This window comes from Cryptomeria japonica, chromosome 7 (assembly GCF_030272615.1).
Source record: "Cryptomeria japonica chromosome 7, Sugi_1.0, whole genome shotgun sequence".
NCBI lineage: Eukaryota > Viridiplantae > Streptophyta > Pinopsida > Cupressales > Cupressaceae > Cryptomeria > Cryptomeria japonica.
The window spans coordinates 665,504,312-665,531,724 of record NC_081411.1 but is presented as its reverse complement, the minus strand read 5'-3'; the positions used below and the strand labels follow the sequence as shown (position 1 = coordinate 665,531,724).

The 27,413-nt window shown below is 33.3% G+C and overlaps 1 protein-coding gene across 1 annotated transcript; it reads right to left on the bottom strand.

Moving 5' to 3' along the window:
* Positions 1–21,944: 21,944 nt before the first annotated feature.
* On the bottom strand, positions 21,945–25,310 carry LOC131045477 (protein LATERAL ORGAN BOUNDARIES). Its single transcript, XM_057979063.2, has 3 exons — positions 25,055–25,310; positions 24,795–24,968; positions 21,945–23,124 (listed from the first exon to the last, which is right to left on the bottom strand). The coding sequence occupies exons 2-3, from the start codon at positions 24,805–24,807 to the stop codon at positions 22,379–22,381; spliced, it is 759 nt and encodes a 252-aa protein (XP_057835046.1). The 5' UTR covers positions 24,808–24,968; positions 25,055–25,310; the 3' UTR covers positions 21,945–22,378.
* Positions 25,311–27,413: the final 2,103 nt, after the last annotated feature.

The window sequence follows — 27,413 nt, the reverse complement described above, 5'->3', positions numbered from 1 at the left end:
TAGGTATTGACCAATATGTGTGAGACTAGATGAAAATGGAAAAAGTATGGAAGACAAAGAGTTGGATGAAATGTAAATGAATCTGAAGTGTACTTGCAATGTCCAAAGTGTAAGACCAAGTATGTATGTAGTAGAGTAGGTGTGACTTCCAAAGAGAGGATAGTTTCTCTTGATGAGGTAAGTTGACCTTGACTCTAAGTAAGACTAAATGAGACCCAAAGGTAAGAAACCTTGATGAGGGACCACTTAGCAAAGTGTTGTTGTATGTAGTGTGTTGACAAAGTATGATGAGGACAAGCAAGTGACTTTTTGACTCAAGTTTAGACAAGTGTGACTGTAAAGTGAGATGTGAAGAAATGATGGATTATGTGAGACCCCAAGACAGGTTGAATGCTAGATGAACCCTGGAGAAATGACCTAGGAAGCTCAAGAATTCTGAAACTGACTGTGTTTGTTTGCTGGACTGTAACAGTTTTTCAATTCTGAACACAGACGCACTTGTATACTTCACAAACGCGGTTTCCCAACACAGACGCGGCTCTGTTTAACACAGACGCGTTTCTGATATTTTTTTGCCAAATGTAATGTTGATTGTTGGAACACAGACGTGATTCTGCCCTTCACAGATGCGGTTATACAACACAGACGCTATTATGTCAGACACAAACGTGTTTCTGTAAAATTTGTGCAATTTTTTCCAATCTGTGAAGTCATTTTTGTTGTGACCAAATCTGACTGTTTGACTGTTTTTCGTGACAAGAGGACACAGTGTTGATGAAGACCCAATGTTTGCAAGTGTCTAGACTCAAAATGACTCCAAAAAAAGTGTGTTGTTTGATGTAAAAATGTTTTGCATACACTTGAAGACATAAAAGACACAATGTTTTGCTATTTGGTCTTGAATGTTTTGAATGTTTAAAATAAGTCAAGCACAATTCTTATGGCTGGCCAAGACAATAGTTGTTGATCCCACATGGGGTTTTACCCCCGAGGCTACGCTATTCAGAGTGGATACTTAGATGCTTGACCTCACTGGCTCCACCCTCGACACTCACTTCTCGGGTCAGCCAAGCATCAGTCCCCATGAAAACTCCCCATGGCAAACTTTGTATCTCTACTAAGAACCATATGTGTGTGGGCCACTACCAGAGGTCCGACCTCCTGCCCCAACAACTAGAAGGATTTGGGCTTCTAAAACAAAATGGTGCTAGTAAGGGCATCCGCTCGTGTGGCCATACATGTGGCACTTTCAGCTCTATAAATACAGAAGGCTCCCAGCCAGTAGGGGTTACGCCCTACAACTGATCAAATAAATTTGATCAAATGGGTTTATGGGGAGACATAGTGTCGGTATGAACTAATCAGCACACGTTATCCATATTTTTCACCATGAATACATTTTTTTATAGTGGTTCGGAAGAGGTGGGTTTTCCTCGCTACCACTTGGGTCGTTCTCTTCTCACTAGTAGTCCTAATGACCACACGGGAAGACATGCCCTCTAAAGATTAAACAAAAAGAGCCTATTGCTCAAGACACAAAAGACAATGATTCAATTTTAGTGCACCAATTGAAGTGTTTGCTAGTCTATGAAAACAAGGCACACAATAGAAAAAAAAAATCCAAAAATCCTTGCCAAGGACTTGCAACAAAGAGTTGTTAGTAGTTTGGATTGTTTGAAATGATTACCCCTTCCTGCAAGCACACAAGTTAGGTAAATTTTAGACCCAAAAGACTTTGTGAAAATAGGGGCCTTCCACCAAACGATTTAGCTTCCAAGGCAAGCTGCACCAATTTTGTTAGCTAGATCTGAAAATGTTAGCTCAAAATAAACCAGATCTGAAACCCTAAATGCAAAATCCAAAAATTGAATCAATAAAAATCCAAAATTTAAAACTGGTAAACACAGACATGATTACCCTCAACACAGACGTGACTGGGTGACACAGACGTGGTTCTGTGAGGCACAGACGCGATTACAGAACACAGACGCGTCTTTTGGACACAGACGCAGCTAAAATCAGCGTAGATGCAACTTTACAACACAGACGCGTTTTCCTGAACCTGCAAAAATAAAATATTGCCAATACACAAACGTGGATCCAGATGTCACAGACGTGCCAGAAAATCAAAAACGTGATCTGAAAGAACGCAGACATGGAAATATCAAAATACTGCCGAAAACGTCGGATCTGCAACTTCAAACACAAAATCTGCAACAAAATGTTAAATGCAAAAGGGACAAGAGTCCCACCAGGCTTGCCAAAATGTATATGGTGAAAATGGATAACAATAATAACAATATTGAAAGGCTAAATGAATTCAACCACAAAACCCTAGCCTAACAACAACAAAGATCCACCATAACATATGAAGATTACCTAAGACAATGCAAATCAAATAAAATCACAAAGATTATACCATCACATGTCCAATAGGGTTTTGATCTCCATTCTTCCTATCTCCATTGATCTTGTTTGATATATTTGCTCTTAGATTTTATGTGCACAAGAGCTCAACAAATAACGGAATGTGGTTGCAAGTAGGATCATAGTGTAGTCAATTGCATAAGTTGATTCCTTAGGCTCAATAATTAGGGTTTGATAATGAAGGAAGCATCTCCTTATATAGAAGACACTATATGAAATGGAGGGATAAGATTGAGAGGTGTAAAAGGAGGTCACCTATGATTAGAGGGTAGGTAAGGGAAATAATAAAATAATGAAAGGGGTAGGTAGTGTATGAATTAAGAGATGAATGACATGTGTCATGGGTAGAAAAGGTTAATGAATTAATTAAATAAATAAAGATTTATTTAATTAATAGAAGAAGTGGGATAATAATTAAATAAATAAAATATTTATTTAATTTAGGAAAAGGATAATTTAAATAAATAAATGTATTTATTTAAATGAGAAATAAGGCTAGAAGAGGATAAATGAATTAATTAAATAAATAAGGATTTATTTAATTAATAGAAGAATTAGGCTTAGATAATTAAATAAATAAAATATTTATTTAATTAGACATGACAATTTTGGGTGTCTACGGTAAGGATTTAAAAGAAAATTTAAATTTCACAAATGTAATTTAATTACTTGTACTTTTTAATTAATATTTTTACATGTTTAAAATGTAGCAAAGATATATTTACAAATTTACTCCAAGTGTATAGTCATTACTAGAGGTATAGTTAATAAGAATTATGTATTACCACACTCAAATACACTAATGAGACCCACTTAAAATGATTCCTATAACCTTTTGAGGATGTTTATAAATTTGTAGAGCTTTAATATGAAAAAACTAAACATGACTTATTTATTCCGCGTTATCGGATCAAATTACATCAACAATTAGTGGAGATCCAAGTAAAAAATAAAAATACTTAATGCAAGAGACATAGTATTGGTGATAAATTGTGATATATAAGTTGGTGGTGTATGCACTATTTTTATTTAAGCCCTAATAATTAAATTCTTAATTCTATGCTTCATATAATGATTAAAATATCAAATATTATTAATCTTCCATCACCTTGATATCAAAATGTTGTATTCACTAATTTTATATGCTATCTCAAAAATTTCTTATTAATCTCTTTTATGATAGCTAATTCATATTTTTTTCATTTCAAATGTAAAATGATTCTCATAGGGATAGCTTTACTATTTTTCAATTTCAAAAACTACACTTTAATAGTTTTGTAACACTATTGCATCCCAACTAAGGAAAATAAAATACATTCATGACCTATTTTAATAAATAACAAGGATATGATATAATGTTTTAGGATCTATCAAGAATAAATAACCATGAAAGTGCACCCAATATATAGGGATTCCTTCTAGATATCTTTGATAATGAGCATGTCTTTAATAAAAGTATTCAAGGAGAAAGGATGGTTGTAGTATTCCTACCCTAATCAGATTTTTAAAACCGGTTTGACCTTGGTTGACTTTTTAAGTGGCTTTCTTGAATGGTTGATTTACCATGTTGTAATGTTATAGATAGGTATTATGCTTAATGTGTGTACCTGTAAATGTTGATTTCACATCGATTCTTATGTAAGATTAGTTGTTCTTTTGATTCATGTTATTAATCTCGGGCTAACAATTTCATTCAATATATATGTATGCATGTGTGGTTCATGGTTGCAAGAGATTGCAAGTACAGTACCACATAGGTATGAGGTACGTATCCACTTGGACTCACAGGTTTGAGTGTACCTTGCTAGTCCAAAGGTATTGGATTAGGTAGTCATAAGACCCTACGCTTTACCCTAGTCATGCTCGAGTGAGCGTCATCAGTCATCCATCAATTTTCCCTTTGGTTGGGTATGTGGGCCATGTATTTGTTTGGCTTTCTTGGGTTGCATGTTGTGCGTGTGGTAAAAATTGATTATTAAAATCCCAAGTATTTAAATTAGATTAAATGTGTTTTTATACATTAGTAAATTAAGAGACTAAATTAAATAGGACCCCTTTGTGTGATTAATCAATAATCAGATTGCTAAATTCATGTTTGTAGCAAGTTTGATTAAATGGTTATTTTTAAATGATGAATTAATTAAGTTTATGTATTTTGAAAGGAAAGGTTAAATAGTATTTGAAAATATAAATATCTTACCCTCTTTGGCATTTTGAAATAGAAATGTTATTTTTTAATTCAATTGAGAAAATCAATTTTAAAAAAGAAAAGCAATATTTGCATATTGAATTGTTTGGAAATGATTTTATTTGAGAAAAATATTATCAAACAAAAAAAAGGATTTTTTGGTCAAACATTTTCCTTTTAACCTAGGTTTTGAAAAATATTCTGGGAGAGTTATTTTTAGAATGGAAAATTTTGGGCATTTGTGGGAGAAGAAATTTCTTGAACTTGCAGGTTGGGTTCTTCATCAAATCATTCCCAGGATTGCTAATAGAGGTTGGATTCTTGTTTATCTCCTTGGTTTTTGTTTAAAAGAGATTGATTTGATTTAGAAGAAATCTGGTTGTGCTTGTTTGAAAATCTCATAAATTTGTGGAATAAGGAAGAGTTGTACTTAAATCTTGAATTTGAATCCTCCTTGCTTTCATTTTCAACCTCCAGATCAATTCTTGTTTGTTCAAATTGAGTTTTATATTGAAGATGGGTGTGTAGGTTTTGGTTAAGAAATTTCATTTTGAATCTCTTATTTTGGTTCATAAATTGTGAAATTAGTTGTGTTTGGCAAATTAGTTGGATGAATGTGTGTAAATTGATTCCATTTGCCCAAATATGGTATTTGGCTCGAGAAATTTTCCTAGTTTTAACTTTCTAGGACTGGTTATATAAAAAAATTTAATATATGAAAATCCTTGTTATTCTAGAAATTTATTTCCTTTTTTGCCTTAGTCTGAGACTGTGTAGTAAATTGAGGTTTTTTGATTTTTTTTTTAAATATATATTTTAATAAAACAAAAAAAAACAAAAAAAAAAAGAGATCGTGTGTATTTTTTTAATGGGTGTGGGGAGACATGGCTCTACCCACGGCCCATCATGGATACCACAGTCTGTGGTTCCACGGCTGTGGAAACCACAAACTGTGGTTCTCCATGGTTGTGGAAACCACAGTCCATGGAAACCACGGTTGTGGTAACCATAGCCTGTGGTAACCACAGATGTGGGTGCCACCAATGTGGCTTAATAAAAAAATAAAAAAAAAGTTACAACATTATTTAAATTTAAAAGGTTTTAAATGGTATTTTTTATTATTAAATTATTAATTAATGTATATTAATAAATATATATATTAATTGATATTTAATTATTAATTTATTAATTCATGTATATATATGAAGATATATGTACTAATTAATATTTTAGTTATATTTTTTTTGAAATATGTGCAAGGAAATATTATTTTAATTGGGAAAATGATTATCTATTTTAGTTTCTTTTTAAATGTATATTTCCGTATTTTGGAAAGTAGATATTTGTCTTGATAAAGATGAGAATAGTTTATTCATTTCGAAAAAGAATGGAAATGATGTTTTTATTTTGAAAAATAAATATTATATTATTCGTTAATTCTTGGAAATTAAAACAATATATTAGTTGGAAATTTCTGAGATTAAATAAAATGTCATTTGTAAATTCGAAGATGGATAGATAGAGTTAGAAAATTGATGATATTTCTCCCAATGAAATATGGATATTAGATGAGAAAATACATTTAATAATGTTTTGTTTTTATGTATTGGATTATAGGCATGATCATATGATTGCAATTTTGGTATTGAAATTATTATGTAATGGTGTATTTGTCTAAAACTGTATTTGGAAATTTAGATCTATTAGAAAACTTGATCGATCTGTATTTTTAAACGATATGGTAAAAAAAAGATTGTCATTTCAAATTTATGTCAATGCATGTTTAGTTTTTTGTATTTGCATTTGATTAACAAATGACAAGTCCTTGATTGTGATTGTTGGATATTGTCATATGGTTATTTTGGTATTTGCTTATGTCCTTGATCTCAAGTATTGATTGTTTTCATGTGATGGTTTTGTATCTGCCCATGCCCTTATATGCGAGTGTTGGATGTTGGTATGTGGTTGACTATAGCTGGTCATGTCTCTAAGTTAGGGAATCATCAGTCAATGCACCTCGTGTGAGGACTTGTTTGGCCAAGTGGGTATTCCTACCGTATTGAACTCCGTATGCTAGTTCTTGTGTATACCTTGGTTTTAGGAGTTTCATTTGATTATGGTCTAGTGTCATATGGGAAGTAGCTTTCAAGTGGGGGCCATGCCCAAAGTGGTTGCAGGGTAACCCATCAAAAATGTGTCTAAATAAGTGATAACCTATTAGCATATTAGAGAGTTTAGTAAATGAAAAACACTAAGTAAGATAATTGTGCCTTACACATGGGATGAGTGCTAATACAAACTCGGAATGTAGTGAGAAGGCTTGAAATGGAAAACCAACAACCTTGTCTTCATCAAAGGATGTGTTGGGTCCACATGAGACTTGGATGGACCGGAGGTTCGGTAAAGGTTGCCAAGGTAACCCATTAGATGGGGTCGGGACCTATGGAGGCTTGTCAGGGTAACCATACCAAGTTATGTGATGGCACTTGTCCCTTATGTTCACTAGTGTGCAGTTGTGTGGTCTTTGCTAGGAACATTGTTGTGGAGTCATTTCTGATTTGCTTATGCCCTTGTGAGTACCTAATATTCATGTTAGACTATGGGTTTCTTATGATGGGTTGCAAGGACTTAGTTTCGCAGGTGCTCCAATTGTTCTTTTGTAATTGCTTCTTATCATGTTTCAGATGGATCATTTTCCTTCTTCTGGGATCATTCATGTATCTTTTGATTGGTGGGGTCATATGTATTATTTGTTTATGTATGCCTCATTGGCAGGTTGTAATGGATGTGATGTGAACCTTATGTATTCTTCACCCTATTATTTATTAGAGGGGTCTTGCAGTTGAGCAGACCTAGAGATGTAGCCCACTAGGGGTAAACTCTAATATCAATTTGGTGTTATGTGGTGTTTGTGTTCATCTGTTTCTTTTTTATTTAGCATGTATGGATGGCATTATGGTTAAAGGTATAATGTGGATTAGATGATATTAATCTTAAATGAATGTATGCAGTTATCTTACTAAATGCAGTAATTTGGATCATGGAGAATGTAGGTTATTATAATGGACATTATTCATTAGCTTTTAATGCAATTAAAGTATGCATGGAAATTAGATGCATGACATATGTTTTAATGTAAGTTTGAACGTAATGTTTTGTTAAATTTTAATGGATGAACTTAATCATGTTATCTATATTTTTAACCTACCGAATGAATTTATCCTTTGTTTAAAGTATTATCATGCCATTAAGTTAATCAACTTAATTGGATTAATTAGCGTGAGTTAAGTGTTGAATCAAATAATCACGTTGGGAAACCCTTTAGGTGTTAGTTAATTCTTCTGTTGTGTAATCTGAACTTAATGATAATTCAATGTATCATTATTTTGTTTTAACTTTAAAAATAAAATATTTGCACTCTATCCTTGTGTTTTAGCTTTATCCCTTTGGGGTTTGTTGGCGGGGCATTACATTTGGTATCAGATCCAATGTTGCAAACACTGGGATCTCTGGTGTTGCTTGTGCCCTTAGTTGGTGTGAGGTGTATATACCCTATGTTGTATTCTCATCCTTCTTTTGTATGCGTGCGATTGAGGCATAGGATCTTCAAGATCTTAAGGACTCGTGCTCTGTTCTTTTTGCATATTCTTTTGAGCAAACATTAATTGTGTGTAACATGTGTGTTCACACCTTTCTTTCACCTTCCTAATGTTGGTGCTTTTGAGTGATTATATGTGCTTTGTTTGCTTATTAAATATCTTGGTCTATGATTACTCTTATTCTGAGAGAGAGTTGTATGTACCTCCCTTTTTTATTGTTGTACTCTTCAGACTAACCCATTGGGTTGGTCAGTGCTTGTCTTGAATCTGGAAGTATGAAATGTGCTTGTAGTAAGATTATGATCTAGCTTGGTGTTGTTAATTTGAAGGAATTTTATGGTAGATGTTGAGTTCTTATGATGTAGTGAATTGAATGGTTATCATCCTTCCTCCTCTTTCTCTATAGAAATTAAATTGTTTGTTATATGTGTAGTTATCACTTTTGTAAGTTTTCTAATTGCAAGAGAAAGGTTGTGACTTCTTGAACCCTTGTGTGAGCCTAATGATTCTTTTGTGTATTTAGATAATAAGAGGGCTATGGGTTTAAAAGAGCATGATGGTTATTGGGAGGAAATTGTATGTTTTCATAAAGAATTCTCCATGTGTGTTGTAGGAGTAACATAATGGAATTTCTATCTTAGGTAATGTGTGATTTTGTACGAATAGCGGATATGTGAAACTGCCTTGTTTGTAATAAGATGTATAAAAAGGGAACATGTTATAGTGGCTAAGAGTGTGTTGATGTGTTCCATGAAAGATTTATTTATGTGTTTCATAATACCGACTCAATTGAGGACCTATTTGAGCAATGCTACATTGAACTTGCTTTTGGATATATATAATTAACTTAGTATGAATAGAAACTGCAAATGAAAAGCTTGTTTGATGTGCATGCATAAATATGTATTATTTAGTTGATATCTCCTCTTTTACCTTCTTATCGTACTTTGATTTTTTATGAAAAGTTGTAGATTATGATATATTTCATATTAATCAAGAGTAGTGAGTGTTCACAAGAGGTCTTGCATGAATGAAAAGATTGTTTGTCTTGATTTCTTTTTTTTTTGGAAAATTAGAACATTCGGTTGCAACCATAGTATTTGGAAATGTCATGATAGGCCAATTGGCATCCTTCTTAAATGGTAGTGATATGAAAACCATACAATAAAGATGATATGCATATATAGAGAAAATTTTAGCATGTTGTGTTATCTTGTTGATTTTGTGCATATGTATGAAACGGGTTGACTATTAAACTCTCTTCCCCTTCTCCCTACCTAGTTATAAGATTTTTAGAGATGCTACTAAGAACGCATTGATCTAATAGAATGTATATAAAGCATATGAAGTTATATTTTTTCTTTTGGCTTCATATTGAAAGATGGAAGTCTTAAGCTTCGGAAAGGAAATTTGTATGGTTAGTAATGAGAATATGAATGTTGAGTAGTATTAGGGAATGATATAGGAATGACGTTACTTCCTTATTTAATTTGAATTGTAAAGAATTTCAGTAATTGTACCTTGAATAAATTCTATTCAGTTATTCATGTGGGAATCATAATTAAGACCTTCCTTGAGTAGATGATAGTGTTACTGAAAAGTACTCCCGTAAATGTGAATAAACCAGTGTTGGTGCTTTCGTTGTGTATTGTGAGAAACCAATGCTTTCTATATGTGCCCATGGGATGGTGAAGTAATCAACCATGGAGGGTATACTTACTTATGAGTATGGGAAACCATACTGTTTATGTGATGTTGCTTATTTGTTACCCTACTAAGTGTCAACCCACGGGTTGTTGGTTATTTAGTATGTAAAGGGGTAGTATTAGGAGTCACCATTCCTTGAATAGTATTTTTCGGCATACGAGTGATGTCGGCACGAAGCGACTTTAGCTTCTCTATTTCAAGGAAAAATATAGTTACATAATGAAACTATATTAAGGGTGTACTCAATACTTTCCCTTTTTGATGAACCAATTTATAAGGTTTATGTGTGTCAGCCTTTTCCCCTATTTCATTTGAGTATATTGATGGCACTTCTTGAGCATAGTGATGGTGTATCTTGGAGGATCTTTTGCCGTGTCTTCATGAAAGGTATGTTATTTCCCCATGAGCTGCCAGTTAGTAGGCCTTGGTAGACATGTGGGTGGACCCTAGCCATGTATACCTTTGGCTTACGACGAGTATCCTGGGAGGTACATCGCTATGTGGAGTGTGACATGCGCATGCCTTTTTCTGTGAGGTACACTACCATGCGGGATACATCTATTGCATGTCTCTTTCGCTTGGATTATTGTCATGCTGTGTTGAGACACGATGCGGGATGTAGTAGGCATTTCCATGTGGCTTACCAGCTTGTTTAGGGTAGAGCCATGCTGCATGATGATGTGATGTGGAGTGATGTTGAGGTGCACACTGCCATGCCATGTGGATGTGTGACTAGGCCGCACCTCATGATGAGCTACTGCGATAGCTAGATGATTGTTCTCTCCTTCCTCGTTGGTGCTATATTCTAGTCACATAGTGATGTTATGTGCAATTATGATATTCTTATTTATTTCTTATGTGGACCAACAATTTATTCTATTTTGACTTTGAAGGTTTAGCCACGATCTTGCGATCTTTTTCTTACTTGATTTGGTGTTGCAATTCCAGAATTTTCTTGCCTTACTCTTGGAATTGATGATTTATTATCTTTATTCATCTGTATTTTGGTGGCTAAATTGGTTTATCCTTATTGTTTTCGTATGTTGGTCTTATGTTGAAATGTGAATTCCTCTCCAAGGACATATGAGACGGTCTTGGTTGAGTGCATACGAGGAAGTAGACGTAGTGAACCTTGAGGATGGGGGTATGTGAGGTTGTGATGTGGCTAGGATCCACTACCTACCTATGTGTGGTGACTATCTCTTGGAGGCTAACCACCTTACTCAACAAGGGATGGTCACAAGGGTCTTGTATGGAAGGTATCACCGCTATGTGTGTGCCCTAGCACCATCAAGCCCTTGAGTGAGATATTGGATATTTATGATCATGTTATTTTGTTCTAAGATCAGGCATAGAGATGTTGATCGTGCATATTATCTATGCCCGAGCATTAGACATGCTCACATGTGGCCTTATGAGTTATACATTCTAGTTATGTGGATGGATATTTATGTGTAAACATGGAGTAAAATATGTTATTTTGTCACTATGTTATGGGACATAGTCTTTGGAAAGGTTTTTATATGCCTGGCAAGTGTAAATAATTGTGTTCTATATGTTGCTCTTATTTCATGAAAGTTAACTTGGTTGTAGAATTTGAAATTTGAAGCTATTTTTATGCGATAAAATTTTATGAAGAGGATGGATTGGTAAAAGAAATTGATCATGATGGCATGTTTTCTTGTCAGAGTTGGTAGATGACTATGGTAATTTTTGTTTACCTATATTAATGCATTAATTTGGTGTGATGAAAGGAAGAAAATTCGTGTTTCACTGCTATGATTATAGATAGATCCTAGAATGTTATAAGAAATATATGTATTTGGATGTATCTTACCAATGGATAATGGCATATGTAAAGAATTTAGCAATAATATTTCATTTATCTGTGAAAAGATTCATATGTGCAAATTGATATTTGTTAAATAATTTTCAAGGCTAATGTGTGCTACATGTTTTCCTTCTAGCCTTACGACTTCCAGGACTAAGTCGAAACCTAGGGGGGAGGATGTAGTACCCCTACCCTAATCAGATGTTTAAAACTAGTTTGACCTTGGTTGACTTTTTAAGTGGCTTTCTTGAATGGTTGATTTACCATGTTGTAATGTTATAGACAGGTATTATGCTTAATGTGTGTACCTATAAATGTTGATTTCGCATCGATTCTTATGTAAGATTAGTTGTTCTTCTTACTCGTGTTATTAATCTCAAGCTAACACTTTCATTCAATATATATGTATGCATGTGTGGTTCATGGTTGCAAGAGATTGTAGGTACAGTACCGCATAGGTACGAGGTTCGTCTCCTCTTGGATTTGCAGGTTTGAGTATACCTTGCTGGTCCAAAGGTATTGGATTAGGTAGTCATAAGACCCTATGTTTTACCCTAGTCATGCTTGAGTGAGCATCGTCAGTCATCCGTCAATTTCCCCTTTGGTTGGGTATGTGGGTTGTGTATTTGTTTGGCTTTCTTGGGTTGCGTGTTGTACGTGTGGTAAAAATTGATTATTAAAATCCCATATTTAAATTAGATTAAATGTGTTTTTACGCATTAGTAAATTAAGGGACTAGATTAAATAGGACCCCTTTGTGTGATTAATCAATAATCAGATTGCTAAATTCATGTTTGTAGCAAGTTTGATTAAATGGTTATTTTTAAATGATGAATTAATTAAGTTTATGTATTTTGAAAGGAAAGGTTAAATAGTATTTGAAAATAGAAATGTTAGTTTTAATTCAATTGAGAAAATCAATTTTAAAAAAAGAAAAGCAATTTTTGCATATTGAATTGTTTGGAAATGATTTTATTTGAGAAAAATATTTTGAACCAAAAAAATGGATTTTTTGGTCAAACATTTTCCTTTTAACCTAGGTTTTGAAAAATATTCTGGGAGAGTTATTTTTAGAATGGAAAATTTTGGGCATTTGTGGGAGAAGAAATTTCTTGAGCTTGCAGGTTGGGCTCTTCATCAATTCATTCCCAGGATTCCTGATAGAGGTTGGATTCTTGTTTATCTCCTTGGTTTTTGTTTAAAAAAGATTGATTTGATTTAGAAGAAATCTGGTTGTGCTTGTTTGAAAATCTCATAAATTTGTGGAATAAGGAAGAGTTGTACTTAAATCTTGAATTTGAATCCTCCTTGCTTTCATTTTCAACCTCCAGATCAATTCTTGTTTACTCAAATCGATTTTTATACTGAAAATGGGTGTGTAGGTTTTGGTTAAGAAATTTCATTTTGAATTTCTTATTTTGGTTCATAAATTGTGAAATTAGTTGTGTTTGGCAAATTAGTTGGATGAATGTGGGTAAATTGATTCCATTTGCCCAAATATGGTATTTGGTTGGAGAAATTTTCCCAGTTTTAACTTTCTGAGATTGGTTGTTCAAAAATAATTAATATATGAAAATCCTTGTTATTCTGGAAATTTATTTCTTTTTTTGTCTCAGTCTAAGACTGTGCAATAAATTGGGGTTTTCTAATTTTTTTTTTAAATATATATTTTAATAAGACAAAAAAAAAGAAAAGAGATTGCATGTATTTTTTTATGGGCGTGGGGAGCCATGACTCTACCCACGGCCCACTGTGGATACCACAGTTTGTGGCTCCATGACTGTGGAAACCATAGATGGTGGTTCTCCACAACTATGGAAACCACAGTCTGTGGAAACCACGACTGTGGTAACCACGACTATGGTAACCATGGATGTGGGGGCAACCAGTGTGGCTTAATAAAAACAAATAAATAAAGTTTCAACATTATTTAATTTTAAAAGTTTTTAAATGGTATTTTTTTAATTATTAAATTATTAATTAATATATACTAATAAATATATATTAATTGATATTTAATTATTAATTTATTAATTAATGTATATATATGAAGATATGTACTAATTAATATTTTATTTTATATATATTTTTTAAATATTTGCAAGGAAATATTATTTTAATTGAGAAAATGATTATCTATTTTAGTTTCTTTTTAAATGTATATTTCTGTATTTTGGAAAGTATATATTTGTCTTGCTAAAGATGAGAATGGTTTATTTATTTTGAAAAAGAATGTAAGTGATGTTTTTATTTTGAAAAATAAATATTATATTATTCATTAATTCTTGGAAATTAAAGCAATATATTAGTTAGAAATTTCTGAGATTAAATAATATTTCATTTGGAAATTCGAATATGGATGGATAGAGTTATAAATTAATGATATTTTCTCCCAATGACATATGGATATTAGATGAGAAAATACATTTAATAATGTTTTGTTTTTATGTATTGGATTATAGGCACGGTCATGTGATTGCAACTTTGGTATTGAAATTATTATGTAATGGTGTTTTTGTCTAAAATTGTATTTGGAAATTTAGATCTATTAGAAAACTTGATTGATCTGTATTTTTAAACAATATGGAAAAAAAAAGATTGTCATTTCAAATTTATGTCAATGCGTGTTTAGTTTTTTGTATTCGCATTTGATTAAGAAATGGCAAGTCCTTGATTGTGATTGTTGGATATTGTCATATGGTTATTTTGGTATTTGCTTATGTCCTTGATCTCGAGTATTGATTGTTTTCATGTGATGGTTTTGTATTTGGCCATGTCCTTATATGCAAGTGTTGGATGTTGGTATGTGGTTGACTGTAGCTGGTCATGTCTCTAAGTCAGGGAATCGTTAGTCAGTGCACCTCATGTGAGGACTTGTTTGGCCAAGTGGGCATTCCTACTGTATTGAACTTCATATGCTAGTCCTTGTGTATACCTTGGTTTTAAGAGTTTCATTTTATTATGGTCTAGTGTCATATGGGAGAGTGGCTTTCGAGTGGGGGCCGCGTCCAAAGTGGTTTCAGGGTAACCCATCAAAATGGTATCTAAATAAGTGATAACCTATGAGCATATTAGAGAGTTTAGTAAATGAAAGACACTAAGTAAGATAATTGTGCCTCATGCATGGGATGAGTGCTAATACAAACTCGAAATGCAGTGAGAAGGTCTGAAATGGCAAACCAACAACCTTGTCTTCACCAAAGGATGTGTTGGGTCCACATGAGACTTGGATGGACCAGAGGTTCGGGAAAGGTTGCTAGGGTAACCCAGTAGATGGGGTTAGGACCTATGGAGGCTTGCCAGGGTAGCCATACCAAGTTATGTGATGACACTTGTCCCTTATGTTCACTAGTGTGCAGTTGTGTGGTCTTTGCTAGGAACATTATTGTGGAGTCATTTCTGATTTGCTTATGCCCTTGTGAGTACCTAATATTCATGTTAGACTATGGGTTGCTTATGATGGGTTCCGAGGACTTAGTTTCACGGGTGCTCCAATTGTTCTTTTGTAATTGCTTCTTATCATGTTTCAGATGGATCCTTTTCCTTCTTCTGGGACCATTCATGTATCTTTTGATCAGTGTGGTCATATGTATTATTTGTTTATGTACGCCTCATTGGCAGGTTGTAATGGATGTGAACCTTATGTATTCTTCACCCTATTATTTATTAGAGGGGTCTTGCAGTTGAGCAGACCCAGAGATGTAGCCCACTAGGGGTGAACTCAAATATCAATTTGGTGTTATGTGGCTTTTGTGTTCATTTGTTTCTTTTTTTATTTAGCATGTATGGATGGTATTATGGCTAAAGGTATAATGTGGATTAGATGATATTAATCGTAAATGCATGTATGTAGTTATCTTATTAAATATAGTAATTTGGATCATGGAGAATGTAGGTTAGTATAATGGACAATATTCATTATCTTTTAATGCAATTAAAGTATGCATGGAAATTAGATGCATGACATATGTTTGAATGTAAGTTTGAACGTAATGTATGGTTAAATTTTAATGGATGAACTTAATCATGTTATCTATATTTTTAACCTACCGAATGAATTTATCCTTTGTTTAAAGTATTATCATGTCATTAAGTTAATCAACTTAATTGGATTAATTAGCATGAGTTGAGTTAAGTGTCAAATCAAATAATCATGTTGGGAAACTCTTTAGGTGTTAATTAAGTCTTCCGTTGTGTAATCTAAACTTAATGATAATTCAATGTATCATTATTCTGTTTTAACTTTTAAAAAAAAAATTGCACTCTATCCTTGTGTTTTAGCTTTATCCCTTCAGGATTTCCTAGCGGGGCATTACAATGGCATGGTTTAACATAGTAGTGAGATAATGGACAATGAGTTCATACAAGGAAAGTTTTTTCATACTTATAGTACTTTTTACTCTGAATTTAAAAGATTCTCAAATAAATATAAAGCACATCAATGTGATATTTGAAGAAATTTTTATATTCAATGGATTTTCAAGTATTTATTTATAGAAATGGTAAAGAATGAAAATGAAGAAGGTGTTCCTATTTTGATAAGATATGTAGTTGAAAACATAAGGAGGACAATACGATACAATTAAAATTAGACATCGGTGAGAAACATGTGGATTGAGTTTATAAAAAGGTAAGTGCATATAAAGAGCTAAAGCTATTGATGCATTAGAAAATGAAAGGTGAATATACTCATTATTGGAATGTGTCTTGGAGGTTCCATATATCTATTCTATTTGGAAATGTGATGGAATAAAGTAATTGTCCAAAATTATAAAACTCCCAATTATATTACATATATTAAATAGAGGTTGGTTGATCATAAACTTTATAGAACATAGAAATTTAATACAATTTATTGGAATGTTCAATTTTTTAATTTTCATATTGGTCTATCAATAGTGGTTGCCCGAATGAGTTCATTATCTAGCCATGGTGAAGAATCAAGATATACAAGAGAAACTAAACTAATTGATTTTTTTTGTCTTATCTCTATATAAGATGATGACCATTGAAAAATAAAATAAAATTTGGTATTATTGCATGCTTATTCTATATACAATCATATTTTCTAGCAGCATCTACTTATAATTCATAAAATGAAAGAAAATTATATGTATACTGAATTTAAAGAAATAATCATAAATATTTTGATGGATATTAGAGGCCTATATGGTTTGACATTTGAATGTAATGTTAGTCATATAAACTTAGAGAAATATACTTTGTTGATTTGTAGACATCATGTTCACCATACATGACCTACATTTTTTGCATGACCTTAAAATGAATTTAGATTTTAAAAGTGTGAGCTTGTTTTCAAAGTTAAATATCTTGTGTGTGAGCTACAAAGATATTTTTTAGAGGTACACAAAAAGAATTTTAGAGCATCAAATATTTTTTTTTTAAGGATTTAATCAAGATTCGAAGTTCTTTAATAATGTTGATATTAGGTGGACATAATTAGACATATTGGAAAATAGATTATTTCAATAGCACCAGTTAGTGGTGGGAACATTCTATGTAAATTTCTCATATGTTAAGAAAATATGTTGAAACCATTCATTGACACTAAGATGTAATTGACTCTATATGAGATTCATCCCTTCTCGTAAGAAATGAATTTTATATTAATAAATTACAAGAAAGAATAATATTGTCTCAAACAAAAAAAAGTGTTTGAAGGAAGGAATTGAATGGTCTTAAGTCGTTTATAAAGGATACATTGTAGGAATTTGTAAGAATCATAAAAAATAGAGAGTACTTTCCTTAAGATGAACTTCTAGAAGCAACAACATTATTTATCCCCAATATTGGAAGACCATTAGCATGTCTTCCATTAATTAATTAATTGAGTGAGGTAATTGGATGATCATTTTAGGATAATTAAATAGGGAATATATATAGAAGTAGTTATAAATAAGATTAAGTCGTAGAGAAATTTACTTAGTTCACATAAGAAATAATTGAATAGTTTAAATTTCTCAAGTATTCTTTCAAAGATGGTTCTTCAATAATCAAGTCATGGAAAATCTTATGTTTGAGTAGGATTTCATTATATTCTATTTTAGAATATTTAAAACTTACAAATCTATGCCAAATTATGATTCTAGGTTTAGTGAAGGATGAAATATTTTTTAATTCCTTATCATTTTTTAAGTCAAAGTTCAAAAATAAACTTGAAAAACAATTGGAGAATAATGTCAGGCTCTACATGACCAAATATAATATTCAAATAATTTCAATTGATAGAACTATTATAATGTGGAAGTCTACATGAAAGAGGATGTGTGATAAATATTTTGTCTTAGAGAAAAGGAGACTAATCAAGAACTTCAAAATGGGTTTTAGAGGGCCAATTCAAACACTAGAGAAAGAATAAGAAGATGTGTGAGAAGGAAGTAAGAAAATGAGAACAAATTAGGATAATACAAAGAATTAAATAAGTATATATAAGGAATGTAACCTAAAGAAGTACCCAAGCATATGTGAAGCATATATCTATGCTTGTGGTACTATATGTATATTGTATAAAGAACATATGATATTAATAGATGAATAAATTGATCTTATGGTGCATATAAAATTATAAGATTATTTAATATATTTTGTGTACATATTATCTAGGTCATAACTATTCTAGTTTCTTTTTTATTGCATCATTTAGGGTTAATTTTATGACATAAATCATCCAAAAATTAAGGCTATATTTTATTGTCAACAAGAAGGTTAAATAGAACTTCATCAATGATGGTCAAGTCTAACAAATAGACCTTAAAGATTAAAAATGATCATCCTTGTGGAACATGTAGGTTATTTAGTGTTATATACATGTATTCAAGTGTAGCTATGGATGTGTAGAAATTACTTCTAATATGTTAACACTTATATAGTTTATTGTGTTTCATGCTCTTTCCTTTTTTGTTTATCAAATTATAATTCCCTTTAACGAAAAAACACATGATTATTTGTAGACTTTTGAGCATGGAAAGGATAGGCATGCACACTTAAGTGAAAAAGGTAGCTCTAGATTTGGAAAAAATGATTTTTAGCATTAGGGAAGTGAATATTCATAGTCCTATCCAAGGGCAAAAATATGACATGATAACATCCAAGGTAGTCGAATGATTATTAAAATAACACTAATGAGTTTTAGAGATCGAAAAGTTGAATGTGAAGTGGTTGTGTGAAATCCCAAACATTAATTTTTTTTTTATTTCAAAAGAAGATTGTTTATTAAAAATGTGGAGTTAGAAGTGACACATACTACCAAAAGAAAGGTCATGTGTGTTTAATATTTTTAGTTTTTTTAAATCACCTCAATCTTTCTATATTGTAGTATTTGTTTGTTTTCCTTGTACCCAAATTTTTTTACAACCATGTAATCCACCAAACTTCTTCACAAATATGTAATCATACAAAAAAAAATCTAAATTAACCCCAAACTATAGGTTTTATAGAATATTATTAGTGTTGTGTTGCTAGATCATAGAAAATCGAAGAGAAAGAAAACATATGCAAATAGTGAAAAAGATGTAAAATTTAGGGTGTTTATTAGTAATATTATGGTCAACAAAAATATAAGTTGTATATATTTATTACAACTACTCAAAGGAATTTTTTTGACAAACTACAATATAGTTGGCTAAAAGGTTATTGAATATAATATTCAAGCTCTCGAGAATAAGTAAAATCACATGATTAAATTGGAACAAGATGGGTCATCATTTCCTCATTCCTAATTAGAAGAATGATAATTCTATTAGGTGTGTAAAATCTTTCAATATATGTTTCATTAGATCTATAGAATATCAAATCACTTGGTGAAATTTTGACAAATGTCCTTACACTCTTTCATTTGTATATTAGAATACAACAATAGTTTTTGTATCAAATGAGACTTTAAATATCATGTGAAATAATAATAATTAGTATTTGCACAATGATAATGATCTTTCTAATTAATTAGAATTTGCATGATGGTAATGTTCTCTTCAAGGGGTTTTTTTCGCACTGCATGTAATAATTATAATTGCTAATAGTACTAAATGGTAGAAAATATTGAAACCTTTTGTACAATTTGACCATTTTTATTTTTCTTAAATTACAAAGAAAAATCTCTCAATACAACCATTCTTACAATATTTTTTCCTCATAAGAAAATCCATGCCTGAGTCAAGATCACAAATCCTTCTTACACTTGTGTAGTACATGAGTTGAACAAAAGAATTTCAAAATGTTCACTAGCTCAATACAATCATTTCTTCACCTTGATCCCATTTTTAATTATTCTTTCTTGATGATCATGATGAAGCTTAAAAATTAATTAAGAAGTCATCAGAATAAACTAAATCAATCACCCTTGAGATGACAATATATCTACAATCACATTGGACAAGGTCCATTATCAATTTGGAAGAGCTTAATTTATTGTGAAACATAGAAAAAATGCTCAAAAGAATATTTACTTTAGAGTGAAGGAAAAAGGAAATATATAAGTACTTAAGATCAAGGTAAACATGAGTAATGTCAACCATAAACTCTTTTAGAAGTGGTAATGCATTTACATGCTAAAAATAAGATAATCAATAAAACTAAAGCATGAGACTTTAAGATACCAATAATGCGCTTCATTAGATTGGTTGAATATAAAATGTGTGGAAAACTTGAAAAATATAAAATTACATGGAATAAATTTTATAAGCTTCCTTTCAAGATCAAGTATGTGACAACCCCTTTTTATTTCCTTAAGCCCAACCTATTGTGATAACATAAGCAACCACAATCCTAAAACAAAAAGCTTGGACATAGTTGAAAATCCAAAACAAGTGTGCAATATGTATGCATTAGTAGTCCTAATAAAAAATCCTTCAATACTTGAGATTAAAGGAGGAAAAAAATAAAAATCACATAGACATATCTAAACCTTAATTATTCCTAGTATGAATATAATCTCTAGTGCATGAAATTGGTAAATGTTGTGAAATACACATTTTACCATAGACACATTTATTTTCACTAAGAATGAATCATGTTATGAGGGCATTGTTGTGTCTTATACATCAACAAATCATTCAAGGAGATAGCGAGCTAATTATTTCCAAATGGTATTCCAAATATAAAACTACACAATCCTAATGATGGTCCCCCTTTGGAATTGTTATCCTTAGGTTTTTGACTATCATTATCATTCACTCTATTCTTCTCCCCTTCCTCGACTTCTTACTCCTACCATTTGACCTAAAACAAAACCTAAATTGCCCATTACCAATTTCCTATCCATACTAAATCTAAACATACTAACTTTCTTATAATTAAGCCTAAACATTCACAACTTCATCCACTTATTCAAATATAGCCAAAAAATGAATGTAAGCCTCCTCCACCAAACACAATCCTCCTACCAAATCTCATTACCATAAAGAAGGATAAATCCAAGCAAGTTTAGGTTCTAAAATTTGAAAACAGTGTTACTCCTCTCTCTAAGACTTGTACTCTTGTCATATATCTCCTTGATGAGATTGATACCTCTAGAAACTAACTTTGGTACTTCCTGTATGAACCATATTGATGAGCATGAACTCTTCTTTTTTTTAAAGTTGTATGATGAACATGTTAAATAGACCATTCTATTTTGTTGATGTTGGTTATCTTATCATGTTCATGTAATTTATTTATGAGCAATGCAACAACCACCTCATTTTGGGGCATTTTGAAACCTAGAGTTGTGAACAATCATGTTTACTTGTATCCTCTTATCTATGTTGTCTTTCTTTTTTTGTGTGTTTTTCCTTTCAATTTAAATAGGAAAAAAAAAATTTATTTTATGGATGTACTTCACCGTTATTCATAAAAGATTATAAAACATTGAAAATATAAACCATTAAAATTTGTAATTAATTTACATATAAACATCTTTTACTTGGACTCTATGAATGACAAAATTAAATAAATTGATACTGATGAATAATAATATTCCAGTAGTACAACATAAAAAGAAAAGTCAAGCATAGATGGTCTGACCACCTTTTCCAAATAAACATGTCTTTATTACATAAAACAAATCTCTGAAAATGTGTTTATCTATATATCTGAATGATAAACAGAATGACAAATTTTGAAACCACCTTTTCCAAATAAAGAGATTTTTATTACATACAACAGATCTCTGAAAATATGTTCATCTTTCATGCAATTTTGAAAAAATAAAAACAATTTCATTTTATTCATTGAATCTTCTCCCAAAGATATGTGTTGTCACTCAGCTGGTAATATCTCACACAACACAACACTTGCCTTTACTACATATTCTTATCTTATATAGCTGATAATATCTTTACAGAATACTTATATCCTGGGACAGAAGTAGAGGGCAAAATTCTTGGAAAAAAACCCAGAAAGGGCAGCAAAATTCTTTGAAAAACCCCCAGAAAATATGCAAGGGGGCATGGGCATAGAAAGAAATGCAGAAAACGAGAAATGGTGATTCCTCCAATATGAGAAAACATAGCCAGAATATCATACAAGCACTGATGAATTCCAATCCCAATTCCACCCCCAATGTGAAAATGATATGGATATGAGCTTATTACCTGAAAGAAAGAGTTAAGCAGAAGAAGCAGAAATCCTTTAATGTGGAGACAAGTGTCCCATACTTCCTCCGCCACCGCTATTCCTGCTGGCGCCGTCACTACCAGTGGGTAACCTGTGATTAAACGGCTGTCCTCCTGTCACTGTGGGACTGGGAGGAATGCTGCTGTTGCTGTTGCTGTTAATTCCAAGTGCCGCAAACCCAGCCTCATAACAACCTCCTCCCACTCTTGCCAGCTCCGCTAACTGTTCCCTCGTTAGTTGCCCATCAAAAACTTGCTGTTGTTGGGTCTGTTGCTGTTGATGGTGCATGGAATGAGAGGTTCCCGCCATTGAAATGCCCAGACCTGAAGAAGCCTGCATACCCATTCCCATGCCCAAAGAGCCTCCTGGGCCTTGCTGTAAGAGGGCAACGGGATTCGAAACCGTGACCGCCGCACCGCCTGTATAGCGCGCTAGATCGGCGTGCGCCGCCGCCAGCTCCCGCTGCAAATGGTGCATCTGCCTCTGCAGGATGGAGATGGCTCCCACGCACCCGTACACTGGGTCTTTCATCCGTGCTTCTGCTTCATAGGCCAGGGAATTCACCGCATCTTCTCTCTGGTGGGGCGCCAGCTCGTTTAGCAGCTTTGTGATGTTGCTTGCGCCGAAAATTTTGTGCACATTGGCGAATTTGTGCGGCTGGTCAGGTGGAAAATACGGCGCAAACACGCACTCTGCTGTACATTTTCTACGGAGAAATTTACAGGCAGCGCATGGTGAGCTCGAGGATGATGGTGCCATCTCTGCACAGACAAAAGCATACTAGGGATTTAGGCATTTGACCTAATGAAATAGGTTGCAGACAAATATCTTTCCGAACCCTAAAGAAATGGAATGCAATGGAGTCCAATCTGGACATAGTGTTTGATCAGAGATTTTGAAACGATGTCAGGTGTGGTGTTTTAGATGGTGAGAAATTTTTGGATTTGGGTGTGTTTTATTGGTGGAGAAAACTGATCGGAATTTTGAAGGAGAAGGTTTTTTTTGTGGTTGAGCTCTCAGTAGGTAACTTCCGCCTAGAATAGGTAGTTTCCATATAGCGTGAATTAGACTAGTATTGAGATGGGTAACTTCCGACTGGGCTAGTGATGGGATAGGTAACTTCCATTTAAAATAGACTTGTAATGTGCGACTTTAAGCTTGAGATGGTAGAATAGTTTTAGAATGGGCGACTTGCATCCAAAAGAATATTGAAAAGGGCGACTTCTGTTAGAAGTCTAATTCAAGTGGAATTGCTGGTGCAATGGCCAAAAGGGTGACTTCTGTTAGAAATCCAATTCATGTTAAACTGCTGGTGCAATGGCCTGAAATTGGTGATTTCTAGAAGTTCAATTCAAGCGAAATTGCTGCTGCAATGGCCTGATGGGTGCATTGAAATGGATGGTCAATTCTGATGGAAGCCACCCATTTTGATACACCCATCAGGCCATTGCACCAGTTATTTAACTTGAATTGGACTTCTGATGGGTGTATTTGAAATGGGTGGCGAATTCTGGAAGCCATTTCCATACACCATCAGACTTAAAATTCTGATGGGTTTATTGAAATGGGTGGCTTCCATCAGAAATGGACAAGGAAAATTGCTACCATTTCCTGATTGGGTATATCGAAATGGGTGGCTTCTATCAGAAGCCCACTTCATGTAAATTGCTTGATGGGTTTGTTGAAATTGGTAACTTAAATCAGAAGTCCAATTTAACTTAATTTGCCGGTGCAATATGCCTGAAATTCAGAGATTTTTTAAGTATCATTTTGTCAGAATCAATCATTGTCCAGCATCGATCGCCATTGAAACAAAATTGAAGGTAATTTGAGCATTTTGTTAGACTCAAGCCCAGTTTACAGGAACCTTGAATTCCAGCAACTGGCTGTTACATTTACCCCAGTGCAAGTAAAGGGAGAGTCAACTGATGTTAGGCAAAGGTTAATCGCGCCGGGTTTCAATCACATCTCTTGCCTAAACAAAGCATCATCCAATTCAATACTGGCAGAATAAACTCCTAAACTGAGCATAACCTAAATCAGTACTGGCAGAACAAACTCCTGAAGATCATGAAATCTTCCATGATGGGGTTACTCAGAAGATCAGCAGTGATGGAGGAAGAAAAGACAAACAGAAAGATCATGGAAGAAAGATGAAAAAAGAGAAGATAATTTAGAAAAGAAAATATTCCCCATGTTTCAGCATTATTGACAGCAGTACAGGTGTAGGCAAAGGATAAAGATACCATTTATAGTTTTGTAAAGCCAAGATAGAGCCAAAACAAACAGACCAACCGAATAAATATCCAACTAGTACCAAAAACATTGGAAATTCCCTTAATTCACACAAATCCTCAGCTAAAAACACACACATGAATCTATTCTACTGCGATTAAATAGCCAGCCAACTAGTATATGCCTTTCCCTTTACCTCTCTTCGACATGAACGACTGAAACGGCAGCCTTGGAAACTTTCCTAACAAGAAACCTTTCCCAAATCACCGCCACTCTTTCTTCCAATTCCGGCATGCAAACTCCAAACTCGAACCCGCGACCACTGCGAATCAAGTCCCAATTCTCCGCCTCTATTTTTTCCCCACATACCCTATCAAATTTAACAAATCCATGGAGTCGCAAAGCAGAGAAAAGAATCGAAACAAAAACAGTAAACAGCTATATCCAAATCCTCACGTCAAGCGATCGAATCGCGCTGCTAAGCGATCCGTTGGTCACTGTGCGCTGGTCTTCCGTAAAATAGTTATGACATGTGCTCCTAATCGAGAGCAGAATCCGAGGAATTTTCTCCCTGCATTTGCATTTTGCATATTTTCCCTCTCTCCTTCTAATCAAGAAGCGGCATCCGAGGGCAACACCCAAAATCTCACATAAATAACAAGGAAGAAAAGTAAGTGTGAGCGTAAAGCGAATGCGACAAACGGGGAGACAGCGCGAGCACGTAAAGGCGGTGATGAAATTGGCTGATAACTACAACAAATTTTTACCCAGCAATTTTTTTATATTTTGTAAGAGCTGTAGTTGAGCCGTAGGGGAGAGTGATTGTTGTATAAAATATCAAGAAATCTTGAGCTTTTGTCTCGTTTAGATAATGATGGGATATTTGACTTCGTAAACATTTTACACAAATAGATCCAAATTAATTGTCCTAATTAATAGTCCTAACAATAGAATTGCTCTTCATTAGGGCACAAGCTCTTAATTCATATAAGGTCTTCTTGTTTGGTTGGGTGAGGTTGGGGTTAGATTTTGAAATTCATTATGGATATTTTTAGAGTAAAAACTCTTGATTCATCAAAGAGTCGTCTTTTTTGGTTGAGTTCGATTTTGAGATTCATATAATCATGAGTATTCTTAGGGTAAAAGCGCTTAACTCATATAAGTTGTTCTTGTTTGGTTGGGTAGGGTTAGGGTTACATTTTGAAATTCATATGGTCGCGAGTATTCTTAGGGTAAAAACTTTCAAAAAACTTTCAAGAGTCCTCTTGTTTGGTTGGGTAGAGTTAAGGTTAGATTTTAAAATCCATATGATTGTGGGTATTCTTAGGGTAAAAACTCTCAACCCATCTAAGAGTCCTCTTCTTTGGTTGAGTTAGATTTTGAGATTCATATAATCGTGGGTATTCTTAGGGAAAAAGTTCTTAGCCCATATAAGATGCTCTTGTTTGGTTGGGTGAGGTTAGGGTTAGATTTCGAAATTCATATGGTTGTGGTTATTCTTAGGGTAAAAATTTTCAATCCATTTAAGAGTCCTCTTGTTTGGTTGGGTGGAGTTAGGGTTAGATTTTGAAATTCAATGATCATATGGGTATTCTTAGGGTAAAAACTCTCAATCCATCTAAGAGTCCTCTTCTTTGGTTGGGTTAGATTTTGAGATTCATATAATGGCAAATATTCTTAGGGTAAAATCTCTCAACCCATATAAAATCTTCTTGTTTGGTTGGGTGGGGTTAGGGTTAGATTTTGAGATTCATATGGTTATGGGTGTTGTTAGGGTAAAAAATTTCAACCCATTAAAGAGTCCTCTTGTTTGGTTAGGTGGAGTTAGGGTTAGATTTTGAAATTCATATGATCGTGGGTACTCTTAAGGTACAAACTCTCAACCCATCTAAGAGTCTTCTTCTTTGGTTGGGTTATATTTTGAGAGTCATATAATCTTGTGTATTCTTAGGGTAAAAGATCTCAACCCATATAAGATGTTCTTGTTTGTTTGGGTGGGGTTAGGATTGACTTTGAGATTTATATGGTCATGGGTATTGTTAGAGTAAAAATTTTCAACCCATTTAAGAGTCCTCTTGTTTGGTTGGGTGGGGTTAGGGTTAGATTTTGAAATTCATATTATTGTGAGTATTCTTAGGGTAAAAACTCTCAACCCATCTAAAAGTCCTCTTTTTTGGTTGGGTTAGATTTTGAGATTTGTATAATCGTGTGTATTCTTAGGGTAAAAGCTCTCAACCCATATAGGATGTTCTTATTTGGTTAGGTGGGGTAAGGATTAGATTTTGAAATTCATATGGTCGTGGTTATTCTTAGGGTAAAAACTTTCAATCCATTTAAGAGTCCTCTTGTTTGGTTGGGTGGAGTTAGGGTTAGATTTTGAAATTCATATGATCATATGGGTATTCTTAGGGTAAAAATTCTCAATCCATCTAAGAGTCCTCTTCTTTGGTTGGGCTAGATTTTGAGATTCATATAATCATGGGTATTATTAGGGAAAAATCTCTCAACCCGTATAAGATTTTCTTGTTTGGTTGGGTGGGGTAAGGGTTAGATTTTGAGATTCATTTAATCGTGGGTATTCTTAGGACCATAAAATTTCTCAACCCATACAAGATCTTCTTGTTTGGCTGGGTGGGGTTAGGGTTATATTTTGAGATTGATATGGTCATGAGTATTGTTAGACTAAAAAATTTCAACCCATTTAAGAGTCCTCTTGTTTGGTTGGGTGGTGTTAGGGTTACATTTTGAAATTCATATGATCAATGGGTATTCTTAGGGTAAAAATTCTCAACCCATCTAAGAGTCCTCCTTTTTG